Raw genomic sequence first — 23,777 nt, forward strand, 5'->3', positions numbered from 1 at the left:
CCTATGCTTCCTTTTAGTTTTATTGTTTCCTTCACTATGCAGAAGCTTTTTTTTTTATTTTAAGTGGTTCCAATAGTTTATTTTTGTTTTTGTTTCCCTTACACCTAAGAAGATACATCTAGAAAGAAGTTGCTATAATCCATGTCAAAGAGATTACTGCCTATCTTCTCTTTTAGGACTTTTATGCTTCAAATCTCATATTTAAATCTTTAAGCTATTTTGAATTTATTTTATGTATGGTGTAAGAAAGTCGTCCAAAAAAAAAAAAAAAGAAAGTCGTCCAGTTTCATTTTTTGCATGTGGCTGTCCAACTTTCCCAACACCATTTGTTGAAGAGATTATCTTTTTCCCATTGGATATTCTTTCTTGCTTTATCAAATATTAATTGGCTATATAATTGTGGGTTCATATCTGGGTTTTCTAATCTGTTCCATGATCTACATGTATATTTTTGTGTCAGTACCATACTGTTTTGATTAAAAATAGCATTTTTACTGTGGTAACATATACACAAAATGTATCATTTAAACCATTTTTATGAGTGTAATTCAGTGGCATTAAGTACCTTTGCAATGTCAGGCAATCATTACAGGATCTATTTCCAAAATTTTTTCATTATCTCAAACAGAAACTGCATCATTAAACAATTTACTAGTCTTCCCCCCTCAGGCCCTGATAACTTCTGTTCTACTTTTTGTTTGTATGAATTTTCCTTAAATTCCTACACAAAAATAAAGCTTAAGCTTAAATCACAAACTATCTGATATGGCAACAGGCAACTGCATATCCACCCAAGGAAGATCGAGGTATATCCCTTCCTCACGTGTATACAAAAACTAAAGCAAAAACACAAAATAATTTTGTAATCTTGTGGGAGAAATGGCCTCCAAAATAAAAAGGAGAAACCCAGCAGCCATAAAGAAAATACTGAGAAATGTGACAACTTAAAAGCTTCCATGCTACATCATAAACAAAGAAATGCCAAGTAACAGTCAAGGAGAACAAATCTGCAATATGGTTAACAGATATAGAATCAGCAGCCAAATTATATAAATATTCCTTACAAATAAATTAGGAACAGATAACCCAATTAAGAAAAATGAGGAAAGGACACAAGCAGATTATCTGCAAAAAAACTGTAAGTAAATACATGTAAAGATGGCCTCCCTTACCAAAAATCTGAAAAATGCAAACTGAACCAGCAAGACTCCTCATTCATCACAATGGCCCACAGTGCAGTCTGATAGCACCCTACTCTGATTGGGAGTGTGAAGGAGAAAGCAACATTCTGCAACACTTTGGGAGGAGGGCATAATAAATCTTTTTTTTAATGACAATTTCACAGTATTTGCCAAATTTGAAATGCACTTGTCATTCTATTCAATAATTTCACTTGAAAGAACCTATCATAGATGATCATGGAAATACTTCCCATCAGAGTCAAAGATAAGGCGGAAAACATGTAAGAACTTGGTACAGCCTAAATAAATACCCATCAATAAGAAAATAGTTACATAAATAATGGTATAGCTCATCATATAGTAGCTACAGTAGCTACAATGGATGTGTCAGATCCACCTGTGCTGATACAGAAGGATTATGATACATTGTTGAGTGAAAAAAAATTAAGTCACAAAATAACATCACAGTAACTTGAAAAAGATTTCTTTGTATTTTTTAAATGCAAAAAGTCTCTCTAGGCATACATATTTATGTCTATATATGTTTATAACTCACAGAAAATTATCTAAAAGGATAAACAAAAGACTGAGAAGAGTAGGAGTAGAAAGGAAGGTTTAATGGAATTTTCCAGTTTTATTCTATATGTTTCTGTGCTGTTTTAATTTTATGAAGTGTCTATTATCTCTATAATTAAAAATACAAAAGAAGTGAAAAATACACAGAAAGGGAAGGGACCTCACCTGCTCTGGGCTCATGTACCGAAGAGTTCCTTTATTACTTGTCCGATTTGCAAAATCTTTCAAGGATGTCACAAGTCCAAAATCTCCAATCTTTATGTGTTTTGTATCTACTAAAAATATGTTTCCTGGCTACAGAAAAAAAAATAACATTATTTAATTTATAGGTATCACTTTCAACAGACTGTTATACATATCCAAATCATATTTAACAAGGGCTATTTTTATATTTCCTATAAGACATTTACATTTACCCTTACACAGGAACCCAAAACAGGATACTTAATATCACAGGTATTTAAAGTGCCAGCTGAGGAAGTAAGAGACTTCTCTGTCAGCAGAGAAGGCTTCAGGCATAGCTGCCTTCAAATGTCTGAAGAGATGTTTAGTGAATGGTGGATTCACTCTGCACAGTACCAGGGGATGGATCCAGGGCCAGAGGTGGAAACAACACAAAGGCTTGCTCTAATACATCCTAATATACTAATAATGTGGTCCAAAGAATGGGAATTTGAGAGCTCCATCTCAGGGAGTATTCAAGGTGGGGCTGGATACTGACTTGGTAGAAATGTTGCAAATATGAGTCCAGGATCTGTGGGGGTTTGAAGTAGAAGCCCTTCAGATCTCTAAGTTTGAGATTCTAAGAATGAGTTTCTTCTCAACAATGCTGTTAAGATATTCGGTGCAGAATTTCTCCTGGGGATTTCCTTTTTTTTAAATTATTTTTTTAATCTTTTTTTTTTTTTTTTTTATGATAGTCACACAGAGAGAGAGAGAGAGAGAGGGAGAGACATAGGCAGAGGGAGAAGCAGGCTCCATGCACCTGGAGCCTGACATGGGATTCGATCCCGGGTCTCCAGGATCGCGCCCTGGGCCAAAGGCAGGCGCCAAACCGCTGCGCCACCCAGGGACCCCTCCTGGGGATTTCCTTGATGTCAATTTCTCCCGCCCACTGGCTGGCACTTCTTAACAAACATACTCCCTCTGTCCTTGAAGGCAGGCCACATGAACTGGAAGCTCATAACTAGCAATGAAGTTACTTCCGTCCACATACATAACTCTCTAAGCAAGCTGAAAAGAGTTGAGGGTGGGGGTGGGGACAGAATGGGGAGTGTTCATCCTATTCTGGAACTTTGTAGAAGGTATTGACCAACATTCTCAAGCCCATGGAAACAGGAAGGTTGTTGATAAAGAGATTAATATTTTGCCATTCTTGGCACAGCTGGCTGGCTCAGATGGTGAAACGTGCATCTCTTGATCTCAGAGTTGTACATTTGAGCCCCACATTGGGTGTAGAAATTGCTTAAAAATAAAATGCTTAAAAATTTATATTTGTCATTTTTGAAAAGGCAACTTTGAATCAAGCCAATGTTGAGCCCTACGAAAATATGAAGACTCCGGAAGGTAAGTGATACTCATGAGAGGGCCTAGCAAAGGAACTGACAGAGAAGAGACCATAAAACCAAGAAGGCTGAAAGAGGAGCTTCCAAAAAGCTGACCTGGAAAGGCTATGCAGAAATTAGTAGCTAGATTAGAATACTAACAATTAGATTGGAATTTACTGCCAATAATATAGATGGAAAGCTACAGATGCCCGTGGGGTAGGTATAGAAAGAAAGCATACCAGTGTAGTATTCAAGTGACAATGTAGGAATAGGTTGGGTTGTAAGTGCAACTGCTCTTCCCACATATGTCCATAACTTGACTCTGAGAAACAGGAGATTATATTTACGATGCTTCTAAATATATAAGCTGGATGAGACTAATAAAAATATCAGATCACTTGTTTACAGTTCATTAAAAAGAAAAATAAAAAATAAGGTCACATTTTCTCTAATCAGTTATGCTATGATAAGAGGGGGAAATTGCAAACTTTATAGGTATAAGGGCTGAATCCTCAGGCCAAGGATGGCCAAAGAGCCCAGGCCTACAGAGGGGAAGAACACCCAGAAGCTTTTCCTCTAGAAACTTCTATGTCCTCCACCAGTATCTTCATCTAGTTTTTTTTTTTTTTCCATTTTGCTGTAAAATCTTTTTTTTTATTACTGAGGTATAATTAACATATAAGTTTCAGATGTATGATGTAATACTTTGATGGTCTAATTCTTAAGATTCTGACAGAAAGTGGTAAATGCTGGTAGACTTTATACAACAGGGACTTCCTTGGGTGAAGACCACTGTCTGCCAAAACCACTGCTGGTATTTTCTGACACTTTACAGAAAAAGGTGCACACCTTGCTGGCATCTTCTCTCAGATGTGAGAAAGCAAACATAGCAGTGAAGTTAAAGAAGTTAAAGAGAGTCAAGAAGGCTCAGGAGTATTAAAATCTGGCCTTGAGCTACTGCAGACATGGAGAAAACACTGTCTGCACATAGACACAGGAGGAGAACACCCCATGACACAGGGCACAGGCAGCGTGGGACACAAGAGAGCTGGCACAAGAGGCAGTAGGAAAAGGAACCATCAATCAGCACCAGTCAGTGTCCTGAATTCATCCAGACAGGGGCCTGGAGTTAATACCCAAACTTCTGCATTTATTTGCAGATTACTTTATAAGTAATTGTGCTTAATTTTTTTAACTATACATATGATCATTCCAAAGTGAAGGTAGAGCCATTCTAAATAATTCTTTTGAACACAGTTTTTATAACATTCCAACTTTAAAATGCACCTTGAAGATATTGTTAAAGAAGGATGGAATCAGGGGTGCCTGGGTGGCTTAGTTGGTTAAGCATCTGCCTTCAGCTCAGGTCACCATCCTGGGATCCTGGGATCTAGCCCCATATTGTGCTCCCTGTTTGGCAGGGAGTCTGCTTCTCCCTCTCTCTCTCTCTCCCTCTCCCCACTTGCTTGTGCTTTCTCTCTCATGCTTGCTTTCTCTCAAGTAAATAAATACAATCTTAAAAAAAAAAAAACACGAAGAAAGACAGAAAGAAAGAAGAGAGAAAGAAAGTATGGAACCAAGTGGATTCCAACACAAAGGCCTCTAGCCTCCAGCTCCTGGGTAGACCAAAGACACAATATCTTTTATGGGCCAATTATTCCTATCTAGGCCCAACAACTCTATACATAGGTGCTTCTTTTTTTCTTTTGCTTTGTTCCTCATTCCTGACTATTGTAGATGCACAGGGTAAGCAGACAGCCAAGATCCATGTAGACAGGGTGTTTCAGCCAGATCCAGAGTGATCAGGAAAGGTTACATAAAGAAATTGAGACCAAAGAAGACAAACAGAAGAGTGTTCCATGCAAGAAAAATATGAACAAAGACCCAGGATTCAGTTTGGCTAGTTTGTGATGGGAGTAGGCATATTATAGGGAAGAAAGACTGGGGGAGACTGTGAAAAGCTGTTCTGTCCCTTCTTTCATTTTGATGAGAAGGTAAAATAGGAAAACAGCTCATCCAGACCATGAACGAAGCTAGAAAGCCAGCAGAAAATAAAAATACAAAGGTATGCTATGTGTACCAAGTTTTGGGTTACTACAGTTTTCCCATTATGGGGTAGAAACATCTAGCCAACTGCAGAGCAAATTCTAGACTCTGGACCCCAGTAGCTTTGACTGCCCTCAGAGTAATGACTGAGAAATTAAGAGAACCATGTTCCCAAAGCCAGTCACCAGAGTCTCTTCTGCTTCTCAAACTAGCCTGAGTAGCAACAGAGGTCCCAGGGACAGAGTGGCCCGTTGGCTCTGCTAGCCACAGTAATGATTTTGAAGCCACAAATGTTCAGCTTACTAAAGCTATTGGTGTTCGCAACTGGAGTATGAAAAGCAGCCAGATAGCAGCAGAAGTGAACAAGCTCCTTCCTAGAGAGCTCATTCCAATTGTCTCAATAACTTCATTTGTTCTGGACAGCTTCTTGAGTGGTGCTGTGGAATGGTGTTTGGGGCAAGTTCTAGATCCATTGCTAACCTTAGAGGATCAGAGATATTATTTCCTCAGGGCTGTCAATTCTAAAACTAGAGAAGATCAATTTTTAAATTATTAAATCATATTTACCAAATCTGAACAGTACATTTTCCATTTACCTTAAGGTCTCTGTGAATTAGCTGTTTGCTGTGTATATAATTCACACCTGCTACTATTTGTTCAAATAATTCCAGAGCCAAAGGTTTGTCTTGTTCCTTGCCTCTTCTGTTGTCAATCCATTGCTCCAATGTTCCTTTATCACAGAATTCCATTTGGATGAAAAGGCACTTAGTTGTTCTGGATATAAAATTCACAGTACAAGTAGCAATAAAAATAGATTTATAAATGATAATCTTTCTTTTTTTAAAGTATACTTTATCTCCTTAAGAATCCCAAAATAAAAAAAAAAAAAAGAATCCCAAAATATACCTCAAAACAGAAATCTAATATAATAACCTTGAATCAAAATACAACAAATCATTTTTTATTTAAATGAGTTCCCAATGTCCAGAGCTGTATTTGTTAATAACTACTTTATAAAGTATGAGCCTAAAAAAAATAAAATAAAAAAATAAAGTATGAGCCTGCCTGTTCTTTCATGGTGAAGAATCTTTGATCACCTTTGCTAATAGATAGGAAGAAAACATTAATACAGTAGAACTAAAGAAAGCCAAAGTTCATTTCTACATAAAGTAAACCTGGAACATTTTAATTCACTATCAATTACTGAGCATCTGTTTCATGAAAGGCACAGAACAGGCATCTAGAGATGAAAAAACAAATTAGATACCATCCTTGCTGTCATGGGGGTTATGGTTTAATGAGAGAGAAATACAGGAAAAACAAATCAAAAACAATTGTGTAAGGATAGGTTCTCAAAGAGAAGTGCCAATAAATTGCTATGATATACCTGTGAGGACTGATTTTGCTAACTGCTTTTATGTTGCTTTCTAAACTAGGTTGGCTTCAAAATTAATTTATATTCTTTGAACTTATGTTGGCTACATAGGAAGAGAAAGCCAAGAATTTGCTGAAAGCTGAAGAAGTCCTGTTTGTGTACTGATGGTCAGTAACTCCTGAAACTAATGATAAAGCTCTCGATTACAGGGGTGGAGCCTGGGCTGGAGTCAGGAGTGGAGGAATAAACAGGCCCTCAATGTCCTCAGGATTCCAGTGAGAACAGTCCCCCACAAACACTGGCTGACTCTTAGACGGAGACGCCAGGTCTTTAGAACCCTCCAGTCCTTTGTCAGGAGCTTGAGACAAAACATGAGTGATGTGAGGTGGGGTACCTCCATCACAGATCATCGTCTTAAAATTATTTTCAATGCCAACCCTTCCACCATAAGTGGTGTGGTTGTATTCATGAGAGACCCCTAGGAGAGCCTAGCTGGCTCAGTCGGTAGAGCATGTGATTCCTGATATCAGGGTTGTGAGTTCAACCCCTATGTTGGGCATGGAACCTACTTAAAATATAAAAAATTAAAAATAAGAGAGACACCCCCACCCCCACCCCTTGACTGCCCCCCCACCAAGCAGGAGCCTCTGAGAAGGACAGAAAAATGAAGGCAGCTGAGGAGGTTCTTCCAGCTGTTGGCATTTATAACATGTTCACAAAGTTGCCTTTGCAGCCTGGCCTGAAGTTGGGGCATGTGAACAAGCCTACACATTAAATGTTGGAGATATAAAGGCTAAACCTGAGATTCTGAAAATAGCTGAGGACAATAAAAAAAAAAAAATTGAAGCAAGCCTGGAGCAAGGAAGAGGAGGAACAAAAAGAATACTACTCACCAGGTAAGGGAACAATGAATAATCTTTTTGTTAGGTAGTGTCCCAGTGTTTGTGATATTAAATATAATCATTAAACATTGTATGGTCTCATTCATTTGGGGAATATAAAAAATAGTGAAAGGGAATAAAGGGGAAAGGAGAAAAAATGAGTGGGAAATATCAGGGAGGGAGACAGAACATGAGAGACTCCTAACTCTGGGAAACGAACTAGGGGTGGTGGAAGGGGAGGTGGGGGTGGGGGAGGGGGCGGTGGTGGTGACTGGGTGACGGGCACTGAGGGGGGCACTTGATGGGATGAGCACTGGGTGTTATTCTATATGTTGGCAAATTGAACACCAATAAAAAGTAAATTTATAAAAAATAAAAAATAAATTAAATAAATTCAAAATGGATTAAATACAAAAAAAATAAAAAATAAAAAAATAAATGTAATCATTAATGGCCTTATCCGGTGGCCCACACATAGTAAATAACAGCTTCCTCCATTCTATTAGGGCTATGAGAATTCTTTTTAGTTACCTTGAAGGATTTACACTGTCCTCAGGATTGTAATCTTCCCCAGCCCAGCAACTACGGTAGTGCACGATATTTACGTGATCAAGCGCTGCCAAAGCTTTTACTTCCCGTTCTACCTTCTTGCTTTAAATAAACAGGGAACATAAGAGTGTCATTATACATTCCTGTAAAAACTACAAGTTGAGTAACAGAAGACAACTATGTATGCTCCCATATTAAAACAGTGGCCATGGTTCTCACACCGAGTGTTTAGAATGGAAGCCAGGAGCACTCAAAAGGAAAAAAGTGAACACACAGAAAAAAATGTAGCTGTTCTCACTCTCAACGTAGGAGAAAGAGCAGTGACCTAATTAATTATAAATATCAATTTAAAAGTCATCTGTAGTAGACTTTGAAATGACAGTCATGCAATTTTTGGTAGCTAATTCACACATCGTATTTTGTTTAGACCTGTTTTAAAATCACTTTGGGTTTCACAGCAAATCCTATTTGGGCAGCAAAGGTAACCCAGGCCACATGAAGAGCCTAAATCAGAATTTTCAGTGTGTAACAAAAATACACAAAGGAGATCATCTATGCGGAGAAAGTGTGACTGCACCATACATGTGGGAGCTTTACAGGCATGTGGGGGCAAGAGCTGAGATAATTCTACAGTATACAGAATAAATGAATTTGAGATGTCAAGAATGAGAAAGGATAAGCAAACATTTTATAACTCCATTTTTTAATTTGAAAAGTTCTACATGACATAAAATTTCCAAAAAGAAAGGAAGAAAAACTACTCACACATCAACAGTCCTAATACAGTCAGTTATTATTTTGGATTATTTCTTATCATCTTTCTTCATACATATGTTTATATACTTGTAATTATAGAATAGAATTTGTAATCTATTTTTCCACATAACAGGTTATCTTTACCATTTTCCTTGTTATGCATTCGGTATAACAATCATATACAAACTTTTTGATGTTAAAATTTCAAAAGTATAAAAAAGCCGAACAAATAGTGTCATGAATCGCTATCTCGCCATCACTCAAATGAAACAGTTATTAACTCCTGGCCAGTATTGTTTCATCTATGCTCTTACCCATTTCTTCATCTTCCCCAGATTACTCTGAAGCAAAATTCCAGCATCGTATCATTTCATGTGCAAATGTTTTCAGTATATAAGCCTCATTTTTAAAAACTACAAATAGCCATTGAGCAGAGTAGAAAACAAAACATACTTAATCATTTCTTCATTGCTGGACATTTGGTGTCCAGCATTTTTTTTCACTGTGATAAATGACACTGTGATTTACATCTTCCTGTATAACTTCCTCCATAATTTGGATAATATCCATAGAATAGGTTCCCAGACAAGAAATCCATGGGTCATGGTGTATAAATATTCCAAGTATATTTTTAACTGTGCTATTCCAATTTATGAAGCCACTAAAAATGTCCAAAATACTGTGCCTTTATCATTGGTTAAGTATTTACCATTCAAAAAAAAATGCTATTGAGTGGAAGGAATAATACTTCATTCTTGTCAAACAAAACAATGTGAAAAGAGGGGCACTTAGGTGACTCAGCTGGTTAAGCATCTGACTCTTGGTTTTGTCTCCGGTGGTGGAATTGAGCCCTGTGTTAGGCTCTTAGAAACAGGTTTATTTGGCTGAGATAAGGAGTGGCTAGGACTCCATGTCTGCTTCTCCTTTGCTCACATCATTTTCCTCAGCTCATGTCCCTTTCCCATCTCCCCTCGTCCCTGAGGAATAGGTCTGCCAAGTTACACATAGTACAATTGTCAGAAAAGAACAAGCAAGACTGGTGAACTGATAAGCATGTGATTTAATACCTTCTTACCCATGTGCTCTCTTTTCTGAGGGAGTTCTGCTATTCAGCATGGGAGGGGGTGTAAATAGGTGCAGCTAATATATAAAATAAATATGGGTGGCTCAGTGGTTGAGCACTAGGGGTCCCAGGATCGAGTCCTGCATCAGGCTCCCCACAGGGAGCCTGCTTCTCCCTCTGCCTATGTCTCTGCCTCTCTCTCTCTCTGTGTCTCTCATGTATCATAAAAATCTATATATATGGGGAGCAATGGGCTACAGCGGTACACAGTGGACTGGCATTCCAGAGAACAAGTTCTCAATCTCCACCCTGTGAACTCTACCTCTGAAACTAATATTATACCATATGTTCAGTAATTGAATTCAAATAAAATTTTAAAAATAAAGAAATCTTCACCTTGTTACCATAGTAGGTGTCCAAAGATGGTTATCAATTACTTTCCTCCCCATTCCCCACACATGCATCCAATCCTCAGATTAAAAGGTAGAGTCTATTTGCCCTCCTGCCCCTGAGTCTAAGCTGGGCTTAGTGATTTTGTTTAAAACAATATAATAATCAGAAAAAAGACAATCATCATATGGTTTCACCCAGATATGGAATATAGAAATAGTGAAAGGAACTATAAGGGAAAGGAGGGAAACTGAGTGGGGACAAACCATGAGAGACTCCTAACTCTGGGAAACAAACTGAGGGTTGCTGAAGGGGGGGAGAAGAGGGGGATAGAGTAACTGGGTGACAGGTACTAAGAAGGGCACTTGATGGGATGAGCGCTGGGTGTTATATTTTGGCAAACTGAATTTAAATTACGTATTTTAAAAAATAAAACCATTATAACGTGGAACTTCCAAGACTAAGTCAAAAGTAGTCTTTGCTGTTGCCTTTTGGGATGACTTGCCCTGGGGACAATCCCTCTTGGAACCCAGCCACTGAATTGTGAGAAGCCCAGGTGACCTAAAGAGGCCATGTGGAGGTGCTCTGATTAATAGTCCTAGCTGAATTTCCAGCCCATAGCCAGCATTGACCATTAGCCATGTGTGACAACCATCCCTAGCCAAGCTTTCTCATGACTTCTTTTTAAAAAAGGTTTTATTTATGTATTTGTGAGAGAGAGAGAGAGAGAGAAAGAGAGAGAGGCAGTCCACAAGCATGAGAGCAAGGAGCCTGGTGTGGGGCTTGATCCCAGGACCCTAAGACTGTAAGCTGAGCCAAAGTCAGATACTTAGCCACTGAGCCACCCAGGCACCCCCAAGCTTTCTGATGACTTCTGACTACAAATGCACAAGATATCCCATGTAAGGATGGTGCAGATGAGCATAAACAACTAAGAGGAACGTGACAGATAATATCTGTTGTTTTTCAGCCACTATGTTTTGGAGTGGCGCATTATGCAATAACAGGCAAACAGGATGGTTACCAACTATCTTTTACCTTTGGCAAATCAGTTCACCTCTTCAAGTCTTAGCTTCCTAATCCGTAAAATAAAGAAAGAAGACCAGAAAATCTCAATGTAAGCTAGATGATTCTATAACTTCAGTTTTCAACAAGACAGGATCAAAAGAATGACCAATGGTATATCCATTTTTTTATTGAAATAACCGCAGTTAAGTGAGGTCATTTCAGAGTAAGCCAAGCTTCTGATGATGGAGTGACATTTTTAAGGAAGACTAGAAAAAAGTAAATAATATGCTAATGAAGAAGAGAGAGACATAAAGAGTATTACAGGTTCACACATCTTCTCATTCAAAGAAACAAACATTTACTACTTACTCGCTATCGTATTTAACACGTTTAATAACATAAATCTTCCCATCAATTTTGTGTTTTGCTTTGAAAACTTGACCATATCCACCTGAGCCAATTGGTTCTATTTCTGTAAAATCACTGGCAAACCTTAAAAGATAAATGTCATTGTTATTCTGAGTTCAATGAGTCACTGCCAATGGTCACTGCCCACGCACCCACCCAACCCTTTCTCTTAGTGTCACCACAACTTCCTCTTAGTGTCACTGACAGAATGGACTGTATAACAAATATGACTCTCCCCTTCTAAATAAAAAGAGTTGACTCCACAGAAATTCTTGAATCACAAAGTGGTAGTTTCTCCTGCTCCTGCTCCCAACATAACAAATCACTCTGGTAATTACATTCAATTCTGGCTGTACAAAGCCATGATAAAGAATCTGATAACATGTTTAAAACTTGAGAAAGAAGCACCATATTAGGTTCCACAGCTACCACCAAGTTTTCATAAGAGACATGACCATGTTCTCTGAGCCTACCTACCTTTGTAACTACTTGGCTGTCCCCTCTCCCTCCTTCCCCACACTCCATCATTAAGCCCTGCCAATTCTACTGCCATCACTGGTGTGTGTGTCCACTTTTCCCCATCTCCAGCATCTTCACACTAGTCCAAGCTTCCTCCAGAACTCTGCTGGCTTGGACACTTCCTCTCCTTCCTTTGCTCCAATCCACGAGCCACACAGAAAGCAGTGTGAAAAATTCTGATCATGTCTCTCTATTCCAGACTCTCCAATAGCCTCCTTTTGCACTCAGCAAACCCCAGAAAGTCCTTAGATGGCCTACAAAGGGTCTTGTGCTTCCATCCCCAGATCACCTCATGGCACCATGCTCTTGCTCACTGCACTTCAGGCACCCAAGCTTCTGCCCCTTGAACGTTCACATACCTTTCCTACCTTTACTTTCCCACATGCTCTGCTCTTTCAAAGCCATATACCCCACCTCCCTTTGCTAACTCATCCTCCAGGTGCTCCCACATGGGTGACCCCAGAGAAAGTCCTGCCTCACCCCTGTACTAAATCCAAGGGTTCTATTTCCATTTCTTACCACACTGTTGCTTTTCCTTCAGACCTCTGACCATAGATTGTAATTACAGATTTTTCATGTAATTATCATCCCCATAAAACTCTGAGGGTGGAAGCTGTTTCTATTTGTTCCTACTATAAATCCAATGCCCATCACAGTGCCAGGTATGTGGCACTTATTAAATGCTTTTATTGATTCTTTATTGTTTTTTTAAACTTGTATTCAATGTCCTCCTGTTGCAAACAGGCTCAAACCCAAACACATAATCTACCACAAGAGGGAACCTCTTTTCAAAATGAAATCTGGAATGGAGCTGAAACATGGAAAACAGACTCGACTGGATCTACTCGGATTCCTGCAGGAGTCTTTTTTTTTTTTAATTGCTGGTTTACAAAAATATTTACCTTCAATATTAAAAACTTCCATGAATGTCAGAAAAATTCACATTAAGTAACACATAGATCTGCATTTACCACATTCCATTTGGATTCCTCTAAATGTGACTTCTCCAAAAGATACTGATCTTTTGTGGGTCTGACTACTAAAAAAATTAAACTGTTTGGGGAGAAATATAATTTAACCTGGCTGATGTATGAGTCCCCACAGACACTTTTATCGAATGAGCAAATATATCTTTAAACAGATTCTTTTTTATAGGTTCCCCTCTTACCTGAGTTCCACTGTGTACTTGTGTTCTTTGGTCATAGGAGAGCTAAAGGTAGGTGCTAAAGTTCTAAAATGTAAGAGAAGAATACAAAACTCAAGTAAAACTGAAATAAAATATAGCTTTATGCCATGTGCTAGTTTTTCTTATACTTTGAGTCAACTAATAGAATTACTAGATAGAAAGTGTTAACCTTTTCCTTTATAAAATGTACTTATAGTTCTCTGTTCACTAATAATGTTTCATTCCTTTTCTGATTCCTTTTTTCTTTCTTTCTTTTTTTTTTTTTTTTTTGCCAATATTCATTGTTGGTTTGCCACCAGCCTCTCCTTTCATCTCTACAGACTCAAAACCAAAGGAAATATATCTCCTTGCACCATTATTCTGGTCATTTTCCCTTTGTACTTTATTCCTGACTGGTGGTGAGCCTCCTGCTATGGGAAGTTCAAACCCCACTTAAAATTAAACATACATTCAAACTGCAATCTTCCCCCTAAACTCTCAAGTCTTGGACTTCCTTCACACCAACAGTGCCATGGTTTCTGTCTGTGTCTCGTTCATGAGGACCAATCCTCAAATCCTTTCTCCTTTGCCTCTTCTTCACCTAGTTTTTGGAATTCTATTCCCTCAAATCCTGTCCACTCTTCCCATACAGTCCGTCTTGCAAATTCTCCTCATCCCTCATCACTGCCATGATAACCATGGCCGACAACTAGATCATCATACACATTTACCTCTCTTCTCTCCACCCAAATACCCACATCAGGATGTTTCCTTGACACATCTCCCACTGTTCAGAACATATTGGTGGCTCCTAATGGCTTCCACGGCCATCTTGCCCTCATTGATGACTTATAGTTATGCCCTTCTTTTCTCTTCAGTTTAAGAAACCAACCCACTATCATTTATATAACATTTGATCTTTTTCTTTTCTTACCCAAATCATTATGCCATCTCTACTCCTATCTGCAAAATAATGCACTTCTCTGGAAAGTGCCTCACCAAGTTCATGTCTATCAACCTTGCCCAAAATAATGCCCATAACCAGCGCCTCTAGCGATACCCCACAGGACTTTCATCTAAGGTGCAGGGGATATATACATTCAAAGATTTCTTTACGTATTTAAAACCATTTGTTTGTAGATCTCAAGCTTTTTGTCATTCTTAACCATACTTTCTACTTCTGAAATTTCAAAGAAAGGTATATAGTACTCTACAAATACTGAAGACTTAATAAATACAGTTAACAAATGAAGTCTGAAATAAAACTTCATTTCAAAATACGTGCACTGCATCATGATACCCACCTTTTCACCTTCTTTTCACTGTATCTGGCATTGCTCTGTAACAAAAGGAAATGAAAGTTTCAGATGATTAAATCAATGATCTTGCTCTCTCTTGCTCTTCTTCTTCCTGTACTTCTAGATGATTCTATGATTTTTTTTGTCCATTAGATTAACAGCCTCATCAACTTGTGTACTCTCATCGAGCCCTGCTTCTTAGCTTACTTGACTATATCAATGTTCTCATCTGTTGGAGCAATCAGACAGATAAGGCAGGAAGGACAAAAAAGCAATCACAGGGCAAGTTCAGAAGAAGCACTGATTTCATGGCCTCCCTGGTGACCCCCTGGGCCAGTGGGTCTCAACGAGAAGATGCACATCACTGTCCTCCACAGTGCTAAAGACACAGATGGAGAGCTCAGGGATCTTGCCTAAAATAATTTCCCAAATGTTTCTGATCTGGTCACCAGTTAAATATGCCAATGGAAAGAAAAGAAAAAAAAGAAAAGAAAAGAAAAGAAAGAAAAGAAAGAAAAGAAAAGAAAAGAAAAGAAAGAAAAAGAAAAGAAAAGAAAAGAAAAAGAAAAGAAAAGAAAAGAAAAGAAAGAAAAGAAAAGAAAAAGAGGGAGGGAGGGAGGGAGTGAGTGATGGAAGAAGGACGGAGAGGAAGGAATGAATGAAGAAAGAAAGAATCAGAAAATAAATAAGAAGGAAGAAATAAAATAAAAATACATAAATAAAAATAAATAAAGAAATCAAAAAAAGAAGGAAGGTAATTAAGAAGTAAGCATGAAGGTAAGAAAGAAAGAAATAAAGCAAGAAAGAAAGAAAGAAAGAAATCCCGCACTCCATCCCAACGCAAGCAACACTAACCTCAAGAAATCAATCCCTACCTCACGAAAGAAAGCATAAGAAAAAATGGTAATGATGATATTTTCATTTTTAGCACAAATAATTTAATTTTAATATTTAGCAAAAAGGAGTCTTTGATATAGCTCAAAAATTAATTTCACATAGCTATTATTTATTCATATTTATTTTTATTCTGGTAGGTTTTGTAGTTTTGTAGTTTTACCAATTGGAATATGTTGACACAGAGCGGGGAACATCAAACTAAGATTTTTTTGACCTTCTACCACCTACCAGCCTGTTTTGTGTGATGACTACACTATATTAACTTAGCTATTCTGTAAACAGAAAATGTTTCTTAAATCTCTTCCTGTTACAAATGATGTTGCAAGAACATGCTTATATATACTTCTCTGTACATACATATGAGTGGTTCTCTAGTAAACAACTCCAGAAATGTAACTGCTTGAAGACATGGCATGCACATCCTCCATTTTTTTTCATTACATGTTGCCAAATTGTTCCCTGCAATAGTTGTACCAACTTAACATTTCCACTAGCATGGAGTAGTTATAATTGAACACAGCTGTGTCATTGCTTAGTATTTATTGCCAGACTCCAATTTTGCCACAGTAATGGGTTTAAAAGGTACCTGTTTTTTTTTATTTTTACTTTCCCTATTACTAGGCAGTAAAGCATCCTTTCATATTTTTGTTGCCTATTTGAGTATCTCTTCCCTGAACTGTTCATATCTTTTGTACATTTTTCTGAGTTGCTTTTCTTTTTCTTATTGATTTGTGTACAGTTCATTATAAATACGGCACTTGTGTAACACTAATTAATCATCAGCACAAAAATTATCTGACTTTTAAGTTTGGTTCTGATTTTTTTTTAAACAGGAGCATACTGTATTGATGGACATTTTAAGCACTGTCCAATTGGTAGAAGATAAGCAAGATCATAGGAATATATGACAACACGAAGGCGAGCAGGGAGAGGAAGATGAGAATGAACAGTAGAAGAATTTTGCATGTGAGTAACAGGGGTTCATAATGAAAGGAGAAAGCCAAAATGCTGCCACATATTAAAATGAAATAAGAGTACATGAGATAAAAGTAGAAAAATTGGGGGATCCCTGGGTGGCTCAGCCTTTGGCCCAGGGCATGATCCTGGAGACCCGGGATCGAGTCCCACGAGCGGCTCCCTGCATGGAGTCTCTGCTTCTCCCTCTCTCTCTCATGAATAAATAAATAAATAAATCTTTAAAAAAAAAGAAATCTCTTGAAAAGTAGAAAAATTATGGTTGAGTACTGGAGGCAATTTTTAAATGAGGAAACACAACAACAACAAAAAAGATTATCAGGAAGCAAAAGGCTATTACTATACCAGAGAAGATGGAGAGTTGTCTACATTGTCCCTGTTACAATTTGGTGAGAAATTATTTTCAAGTGGTGATTTTGAAGCACTAGAATAAAAGGAAATAATTATTAGTTTATGAATTCTGCCTATTTTTGTTGATCAGAATTTCTTTCTCTAAATTCTTCTTAAACATTGAACATTTTTGTAAAAATGTACTCTTTCAGGTAGCAATCTGAATTTGTTAAATATCACAGTTGTTTGTCCACACTTACCATAGGCTTCTCATCAAAGTGTTGTTCCTGGAGTCACTAGGTGAAGTAGTCCAAGAACCAGAATCAGCATTCTGAAAGAGTACCCCTTAAGAGTTTTAAGAGCAATTCCATTACTTCTCCATACTGGCTCACTCTCTGTGTGCTAACTACCACATTTATTTATGGATGCTTGATCTAGATTTTAAAAACAACACTAGGGTCACTAGGTGGCTCAGTTGGTTAAGCATCTGCCTTTGGCTCAGGTCATGGTCTTGAAGTCCTAGGGTGAGCCTGCTTCTCCCTCTTCCTCTGCCGCTCCCCCTCTGTTCATTCTCTCTCTCTCTCTCAAATAAGTAACTACAATCTTAAAGAAAAAGAAAAAAAAAAAACAACCCTTAGTTGCCAATAGAACTTTGCTCTCTGAGGTCTCATGGCCCCATGACTTGTGGCTCATTGGTGAAACACAAAATGGAGGAATCCTTTTGCTATGTGATTGGCTATTTTGGCATCATCTAAAGACAGCCTTGGGAACCCTGGGTGGCGCAGTGGTTTAGCGCCTGCCTTTGGCCCAGGGCGCGATCCTGGAGACCCGGGATCGAATCCCACGTCGGGCTCCCGGTGCATGGAGCCTGCTTCTCCCTCTGCCTGTGTCTCTGCCTCTCTCTCTCTCTCTGTGTGTGACTATCATAAATAAATAAAAAGAATAGGAGCTGCCATTCCTTAAAAAAAATAAAAAATAAAAAAAAATAAAGACAGCCTTACCTCAAACAGACTTCAAAAAGAATTTTAAAATTTAAAAGTTAAATCCAAAGGCAGTACATACCATTAAGGTTTGCTCTGACTGTATCTGTTCATATGCAAATTTAGCAGCCAAATGTTTTGCCTCTTGTTTAGTAGCACCTTTACCAATATCATATTCTTTCTGTCCAATTTTGCATCTGCAATGAAATCTAGGAGAAATGATAGAGAACATTTACCCAAATACCAAAAAACAGTCTATCTAACTTAAGATTTGGAAATAAACATATATTAACAAAGATCTTAGTAGAACATGAATTTAATAGGTAGATTTACAGTTTGTATCTTGTATAATATAAATCTTCGATAAGATGTCTGACCAATTTGCTAGAATAACCAAGATCGGTTGATGTCTCAGCTTGCATTTTTCAGGCAATTTCTCTTTGTTGCTTCACTGAAAGATCTGGTGAAAAAGGAACTCAGTGGAGATTTTTAAACACTCCTCAAAGGTCAAAAGATATGGAGGTAGAGAAGGAAGAGAGAGAACTAGTGAATTTTTCAGAGATGCTCCAATTGAAAGAAAAAGCCTAAGTAAGAAAGCTGGGGCTTCTATAGGAGAAACAATAAGGTTGCAATGTTTTGTAGGGAACTGGCAAATCACAGATTTTGTTCTAACTTCACATTTTCTGCCCCCTGGCAATGTGCCCCCAAACCTAAGAAAATCTCTACAGTGCAAAACCTCTGTGTTGAAGTCCACATCCTCCTCATATGAGATGTAAGAACACTTGTGATTAGGCAATGATACCTGGACAATTATATGAGAACTATATTTAAGGTGGGGAAGGAATGGACATGGTATCAAGGAGTTACTATTTATTTTTTTCAAAAATTATTCCAGTATTATTTGCAATTGAGGCAAATACACCCAGCCAGGGTGAGTCTTCCCTGCTGGGCCCTGAAGGCAGAATTAGAGGGAATGACTAGGTGGTTTCTATGGCTCTTACTCTCCCAGGCAATCCTAAGTAGACTTCCTCTCTCTTCTTAGGTAACTGTTAGAATGCTTAATCTAAAGGAACCAAACAGGTGAGCTACAGAAAATAAAATAAAATAAAATAAAATAAATAAATAAAATAAAATAAAATAAAATAAATAAATAAAATTAAATTAAATAAATTAAATTAAATTAAATTAAAAATGGCCTCCTACTTTGTTGAAATAGACTCACACAATTCACTTTTGACTATTTCATGTCAATGAATACTCTTCTACTCTCCTTGTCCTGGTTCTGGCCTACAAGCCATCAGAATTAAAAAGTACGTAACTGAGTCAATTCAGAGGACAGTATCCTGAAGTGGTTATTTGGACTATTTAGACTTTTTCTTTCTCTCTCCTTTAACAGGTTGGCTATAGCCAAGAAACAATCTGCTTCAGGTTTCAGCTTAGCCTATGGCTAAAATTCACTTCCTTTAATACCTGGTATTTGTCTAGAGAGTGACACCATTTAACCAAATTTGAAGAACAAACATCTAGACAAACATCTAGACAAACAGCTCTCTAATCTGATTATGGCAAAGAGAGTCATGTTACCTACACATGTGGTACAGTCATCATCACACTCCCACTGTGACCTCGGGGAGGGAGAAATCTCCACAACTCCCTCCAGCAGGGGCACCCCATTCTCTCCTAGGTCTCTTGCAGACTAAGCCACCAGATATACCTCAGAAATAAAGGATCCCTCAGATTTGATCCATTATGGTATATGGGCCCCAAGTATTCAGTAGTTAAGCATTTCCATATTTGAATTACAAAGATGTCCAACTATGTATAAATCCTATAAAACCTTCTGTGCAGAAGGTACAAAAAAGCAAGACAAATATTTCTGGAAAATTAGACATGACAACAAGCCCATTCTATTGCTTAGATACAATGAAACAGAAGGAAAAGCTGAACTACATCTCACCTTTCTGGCCCACAATCCTTCAATTCCCATTGTTCATAATTTACAGATAGTTGTTCCTTCTGGGCAAGCCTATTCATACGGCCTATGTAATTCCCAACGCCTTCTAATCCTAATCCTTCTGAAGTATCTGTTGTTGGCAGTGATAAAGAACTAACCGCCTATAAAAGAAAATAAGGAACATATTTAATACAGATGAAAACAAAGATTTAACCATTTTATTTCCTCTAATAAAATTACTAAATGAATATTCAAAAAACAACTTAGATTTTACGTATTGCCCTAGTCTACTACCTTGAGTAAAAGTCTAAGCATGTATCTTTTTCTACCAGAAAAAATCCACAAGAAGAAATGTTAACAATAGGAAAGGAACTACCCATTTTCCTTTTATAGTTTCCTACAGAGAAACAATATGGTCAACTTTCTGGTTTATCCATGCAAAATACTGTAATACTGTCTAGTTCACTTGCCTTTTGTAAATCTCAAAAAACAAGGTAACCAATATTGAAGAAAAGTTATATCCTGGATCACACCTCATTGGGTAAGAGGAGTATAATAGCCCCATTCCTTCCATTGTTATCCGTACCTTATTTATTCCTAATCTGACAAAAGCTTGTCCAAAGTTGTTTACTTTTATTAATCTTGTCAAAGAAGTAACTTTTGGTTTTATCAACCTTCTTTATTATTTCTTTGTTTTATTTTACATTCATGTTTGGCCTTATTATTTTCGTCCGCTTTTTCGGGGAAAGGTATTCTATTGTTCTTTTTCTAACTTCTTGGTTTGGTTTTCTGGCTCATGAACAATTCACAAGTTTGCAATCTCACTTGATTTACTTTTCCCAATTTGGGTTACAAGGGTGATATCATGGAGTAAGATTTTTCAGGAAAGTACCTTGAAAGTCAGTTTTTTCAAAATTATCAATATCTGATAAATGATCCTCTTTTGTCCCACATGTAAATGATTTATTTTCTCATTTTACAGCTGGTTTCTGCTACCCCATGGTTTTTAATGTAGCTGTGGACAGCAATCTTTTCATTTTAAAAAATTTCCTCTTTCTGCCTCGATGCTTATAGGATTTTTTTCATCATCCCTAGAGCTCAGGACTTTCCCAATGATCCATGTTCTTGGTGGCTCTGTAGTTTTCTATATCTTTTGAGTTGTTGTTTTAAGATTTTATTTATTTATTTATTCATGAGAGACACACACAGAGAGAGGCAGAGACATAGTCAGAGGGAGAAGCAGGACCATTCCAGGGAGCCCGATATGGGACTTGATCCCGGGACTCCAGGATCAAGCCCTGGGCCAAAGGCAGGCACTAAACTGCTGAGCTACCCTGGCTACCCTGTTGAGTTATTTTAACCTGCTTCCAGGTCATCCTTTACTTCAGAAACACTTTCAACACTAATCTCTTCAGATAGCTTCTTCTGGGACACCTGGGTGGCTCAGTGGTTGAGCGTCTGCCTTTGGCTCAGGGCATGATCCTGAGGTCCTGGGATTGTGTATCACATCAGGCTACCTGCAGAGAGCCTGCTTCTCCCTCTGCCTATGTCTCTGCCTCTCTTTGTGTGTCTCTCATGAATAAATAAAATCTTTAAAAAAATAAAAAAAGATAGCTTTTTCTGTAATCTTAACTCTCTTCCCGGCTTCCAGGATACCAGTTCCACAGGTGTTGATTCTCCATCACCTGTCCTGCTGATCAGTCATTCTCCGCAAGGTCCTTCCATCTCTTTGTTCTTTGTCCTCAATCAGGTGGGAGACTCCTGTCAGAACCTGTCAACTCATTTCTCACTGTTTCCTTTCCTATGCATTCAACTTCATAGGCTGTCTTTAGTGCTGGCATTCTAAAGAGGTAATTTTCAGGCTTTGCCCACTACTTCCTAGATATACCTCTGACTCTAGGCTCTACAGAAAAGGAGATGGAGGAAAAAGACCCAACTTCTGAATGTAAAAGTACTTGTGAATAGCTTTATTCTGTGTGTGTTTTCTTGCAAAGTAAAGTTAGAAGGGGCATTTACTCACCTTGTTTTCTTTATGAAGTATTTCAAGAGCTAATTTGGCTGCAGTATTTCTGGCCTCCTTCTTTGATTTACCTTCAGCTTCTGGATATTCTCTCTCATCTATGATAGCTTGGAATGTAAATCTGATTACAAAGGCAATATTCATAAAATGTTATAAAATTCCTGCATTATCTACAGACAAGTATTCCAATCACACTGTCTCCCATAACTACCTTGAAGGTTTTAACCTGTTCAATATAGAATTTAAGCAGTCACCCTCACTCAGCCAAATAGCACATCATCTTTGCTCTAGAGCTAATTATGTACTTCAAAATCATGCCAGAGTTGCCATTCTTCCAGTTCATATTTTATACAGCTATACCTTTAAAAAAAAAAAACAGCAATTTGGGGTGCCTGGCTAGCTCAGTCAGTAGAGCATGCAATTCTCGATTTCAGGGTTGTCAGGTTGAGACCCACAATGGGTATTGAGAATGCTTTAAAAAAGTCTTTAGAAAGTAGAAATTTACCTTAAGTTATGTGCAGGTCCTTCCTTAGACAGTTCATTATACTTAAGTACCTTTCTGTGCTTCTGACAGAATATATTAAGTTCTTCAATAAAAAAACTTGGTGGACGCTGATTGGCCATTTCCTCTAGTAACCTAGAACAGAAGAGATGTTTGAAAAAAGTGACACAGAATATATTTAATCTCATTTTCCCAATTCAGTGCAGGAGACAAAAAAGGATCAGAAGAATTTTCTTTTTTTAAAAAAATTACTTATTTATTCATGAGAGACACAGAGAAGAGAGAGAGAGAGAGGCAGAGACACAGGCAGAGAGAGAAGCAGGCTCCATGCAGGGAGCCCGATGCGGGACTCGATCCCCGACTCCAGGATCACACCCTGGGCTGAGGGCAGGCGCTCAACTGCTGAGCCACCCAAGCGTCTCAAGAATTTTCTTATAGACTCATTTCAGCCCCACATAAATCCAGAGAAAACGTCTTACAAAATCTTTTTCTCTCATGAACTGCACACCAAGCTAATTTCTCCAAAACTTTCTACTTCCAAACTCAACTGGTCAAAAAAAGGAAAGGGGTCTTTTTCTTCCACTTTTCTCTCTGCTGCCAGTGAGTGTCAGGTACAGGTATCTCCACCTGCGTGAGAAGGTAAAAAGGCTACACGAGTAGAATCAGAATTCTTCATGATGAGAAAAAAAAGGTTGAGAGTATACATATAAAGTGAAGTCTATAAATGATCGAAGATTTCACTATATAGAAATAGATGCCCCAATGAAATCTCAAAAATCTTCCCTTTAAAATATGCATTAGTCACTTTTACCTGGATAAATAATGACCCCAATTTATGGGTCTATTAGACCAAGAGAGTAGCAGTGATTTAAGTCATAATGAAAATCTAAAAAAATATAGAATCTAAATATAGAAGCCAAAACTATAAAACTCTTAGAAGAAAAAATAAGGGTAATCTTCATAATCTTGGATTTGGCAATGGAATCTTTGCGATGACAGCAAAAGCACAAGCAGCAAAAGAAAACAGATAGATTGGGCTTTAACAAAAGTAAAAACACATCTGTGTTACATAGGACACTATGGAGAAAATGAAAAGACAATTTACAGAATAGGATATCTATAGATCTCCTCTCTGCTCTACTAACACTCACTCCCCTGGTGATCACCTCTAGACTTATGGGTTTAAATTTCACCTACACAATGATGGTTATCACCATCATTAACACCTCTACCCCTGACTATTTCATGACTCTGTTTCTGTTCAATAGGCTGCCTCCTTGACTCCACTCCTTCCACTGCCTCCACCTGGTCAACTCCCATTTCCTAGAGATCACAGCTCAGAGGTCCCTTCCCAGAG

At 37.9% G+C, this 23,777-nt stretch overlaps 1 protein-coding gene and 1 long non-coding RNA gene across 14 annotated transcripts in view; one reads left to right on the forward strand and one right to left on the reverse strand.

The window, feature by feature from the left end:
• EIF2AK2 (eukaryotic translation initiation factor 2 alpha kinase 2) overlaps window positions 1-23,777 on the reverse strand; it is a 38,789-nt gene that overhangs the window by 10,510 nt on the left and 4,502 nt on the right. For 2 of the 3 annotated variants that reach the window (XM_025454164.3, XM_025454165.3), the window contains 12 exons: window positions 22,424-22,555; window positions 21,919-22,039; window positions 19,902-20,059; window positions 18,027-18,153; window positions 17,225-17,295; window positions 16,980-17,058; window positions 14,769-14,803; window positions 13,468-13,530; window positions 11,742-11,864; window positions 8,138-8,257; window positions 5,947-6,124; window positions 1,923-2,051 (listed from right to left, as the gene is read on the reverse strand). In XM_025454164.3, coding sequence (XP_025309949.1) covers window positions 1,923-2,051; window positions 5,947-6,124; window positions 8,138-8,257; window positions 11,742-11,864; window positions 13,468-13,530; window positions 14,769-14,803; window positions 16,980-17,058; window positions 17,225-17,295; window positions 18,027-18,153; window positions 19,902-20,059; window positions 21,919-22,039; window positions 22,424-22,542 — 1,323 coding nt within the window. In that variant the 5' untranslated portion in view covers window positions 22,543-22,555. The remainder of the gene's footprint in view (window positions 1-1,922; window positions 2,052-5,946; window positions 6,125-8,137; window positions 8,258-11,741; window positions 11,865-13,467; window positions 13,531-14,768; window positions 14,804-16,979; window positions 17,059-17,224; window positions 17,296-18,026; window positions 18,154-19,901; window positions 20,060-21,918; window positions 22,040-22,423; window positions 22,556-23,777) is intronic. The other variant, XM_049095636.1, reaches the window with a different exon arrangement.
• The window catches only part of LOC112664528 (uncharacterized), a 52,185-nt gene continuing 31,482 nt past the window's right edge, over window positions 3,075-23,777 (forward strand). For 10 of the 11 annotated variants that reach the window (XR_004806324.2, XR_003139798.3, XR_004806326.2 and 7 more), the window contains exons 1-4: window positions 3,075-3,323; window positions 6,787-6,892; window positions 7,459-7,621; window positions 16,493-16,625. This is a non-coding gene — a long non-coding RNA (uncharacterized LOC112664528). Of the gene's footprint in view, window positions 3,324-6,786; window positions 6,893-7,446; window positions 7,622-16,492; window positions 16,626-23,777 lie in introns of all 11 variants that reach the window. The other variant, XR_004806327.2, reaches the window with a different exon arrangement.

Source organism: Canis lupus, chromosome 17 (assembly GCF_003254725.2).
Source record: "Canis lupus dingo isolate Sandy chromosome 17, ASM325472v2, whole genome shotgun sequence".
Lineage (NCBI taxonomy): Eukaryota > Metazoa > Chordata > Mammalia > Carnivora > Canidae > Canis > Canis lupus.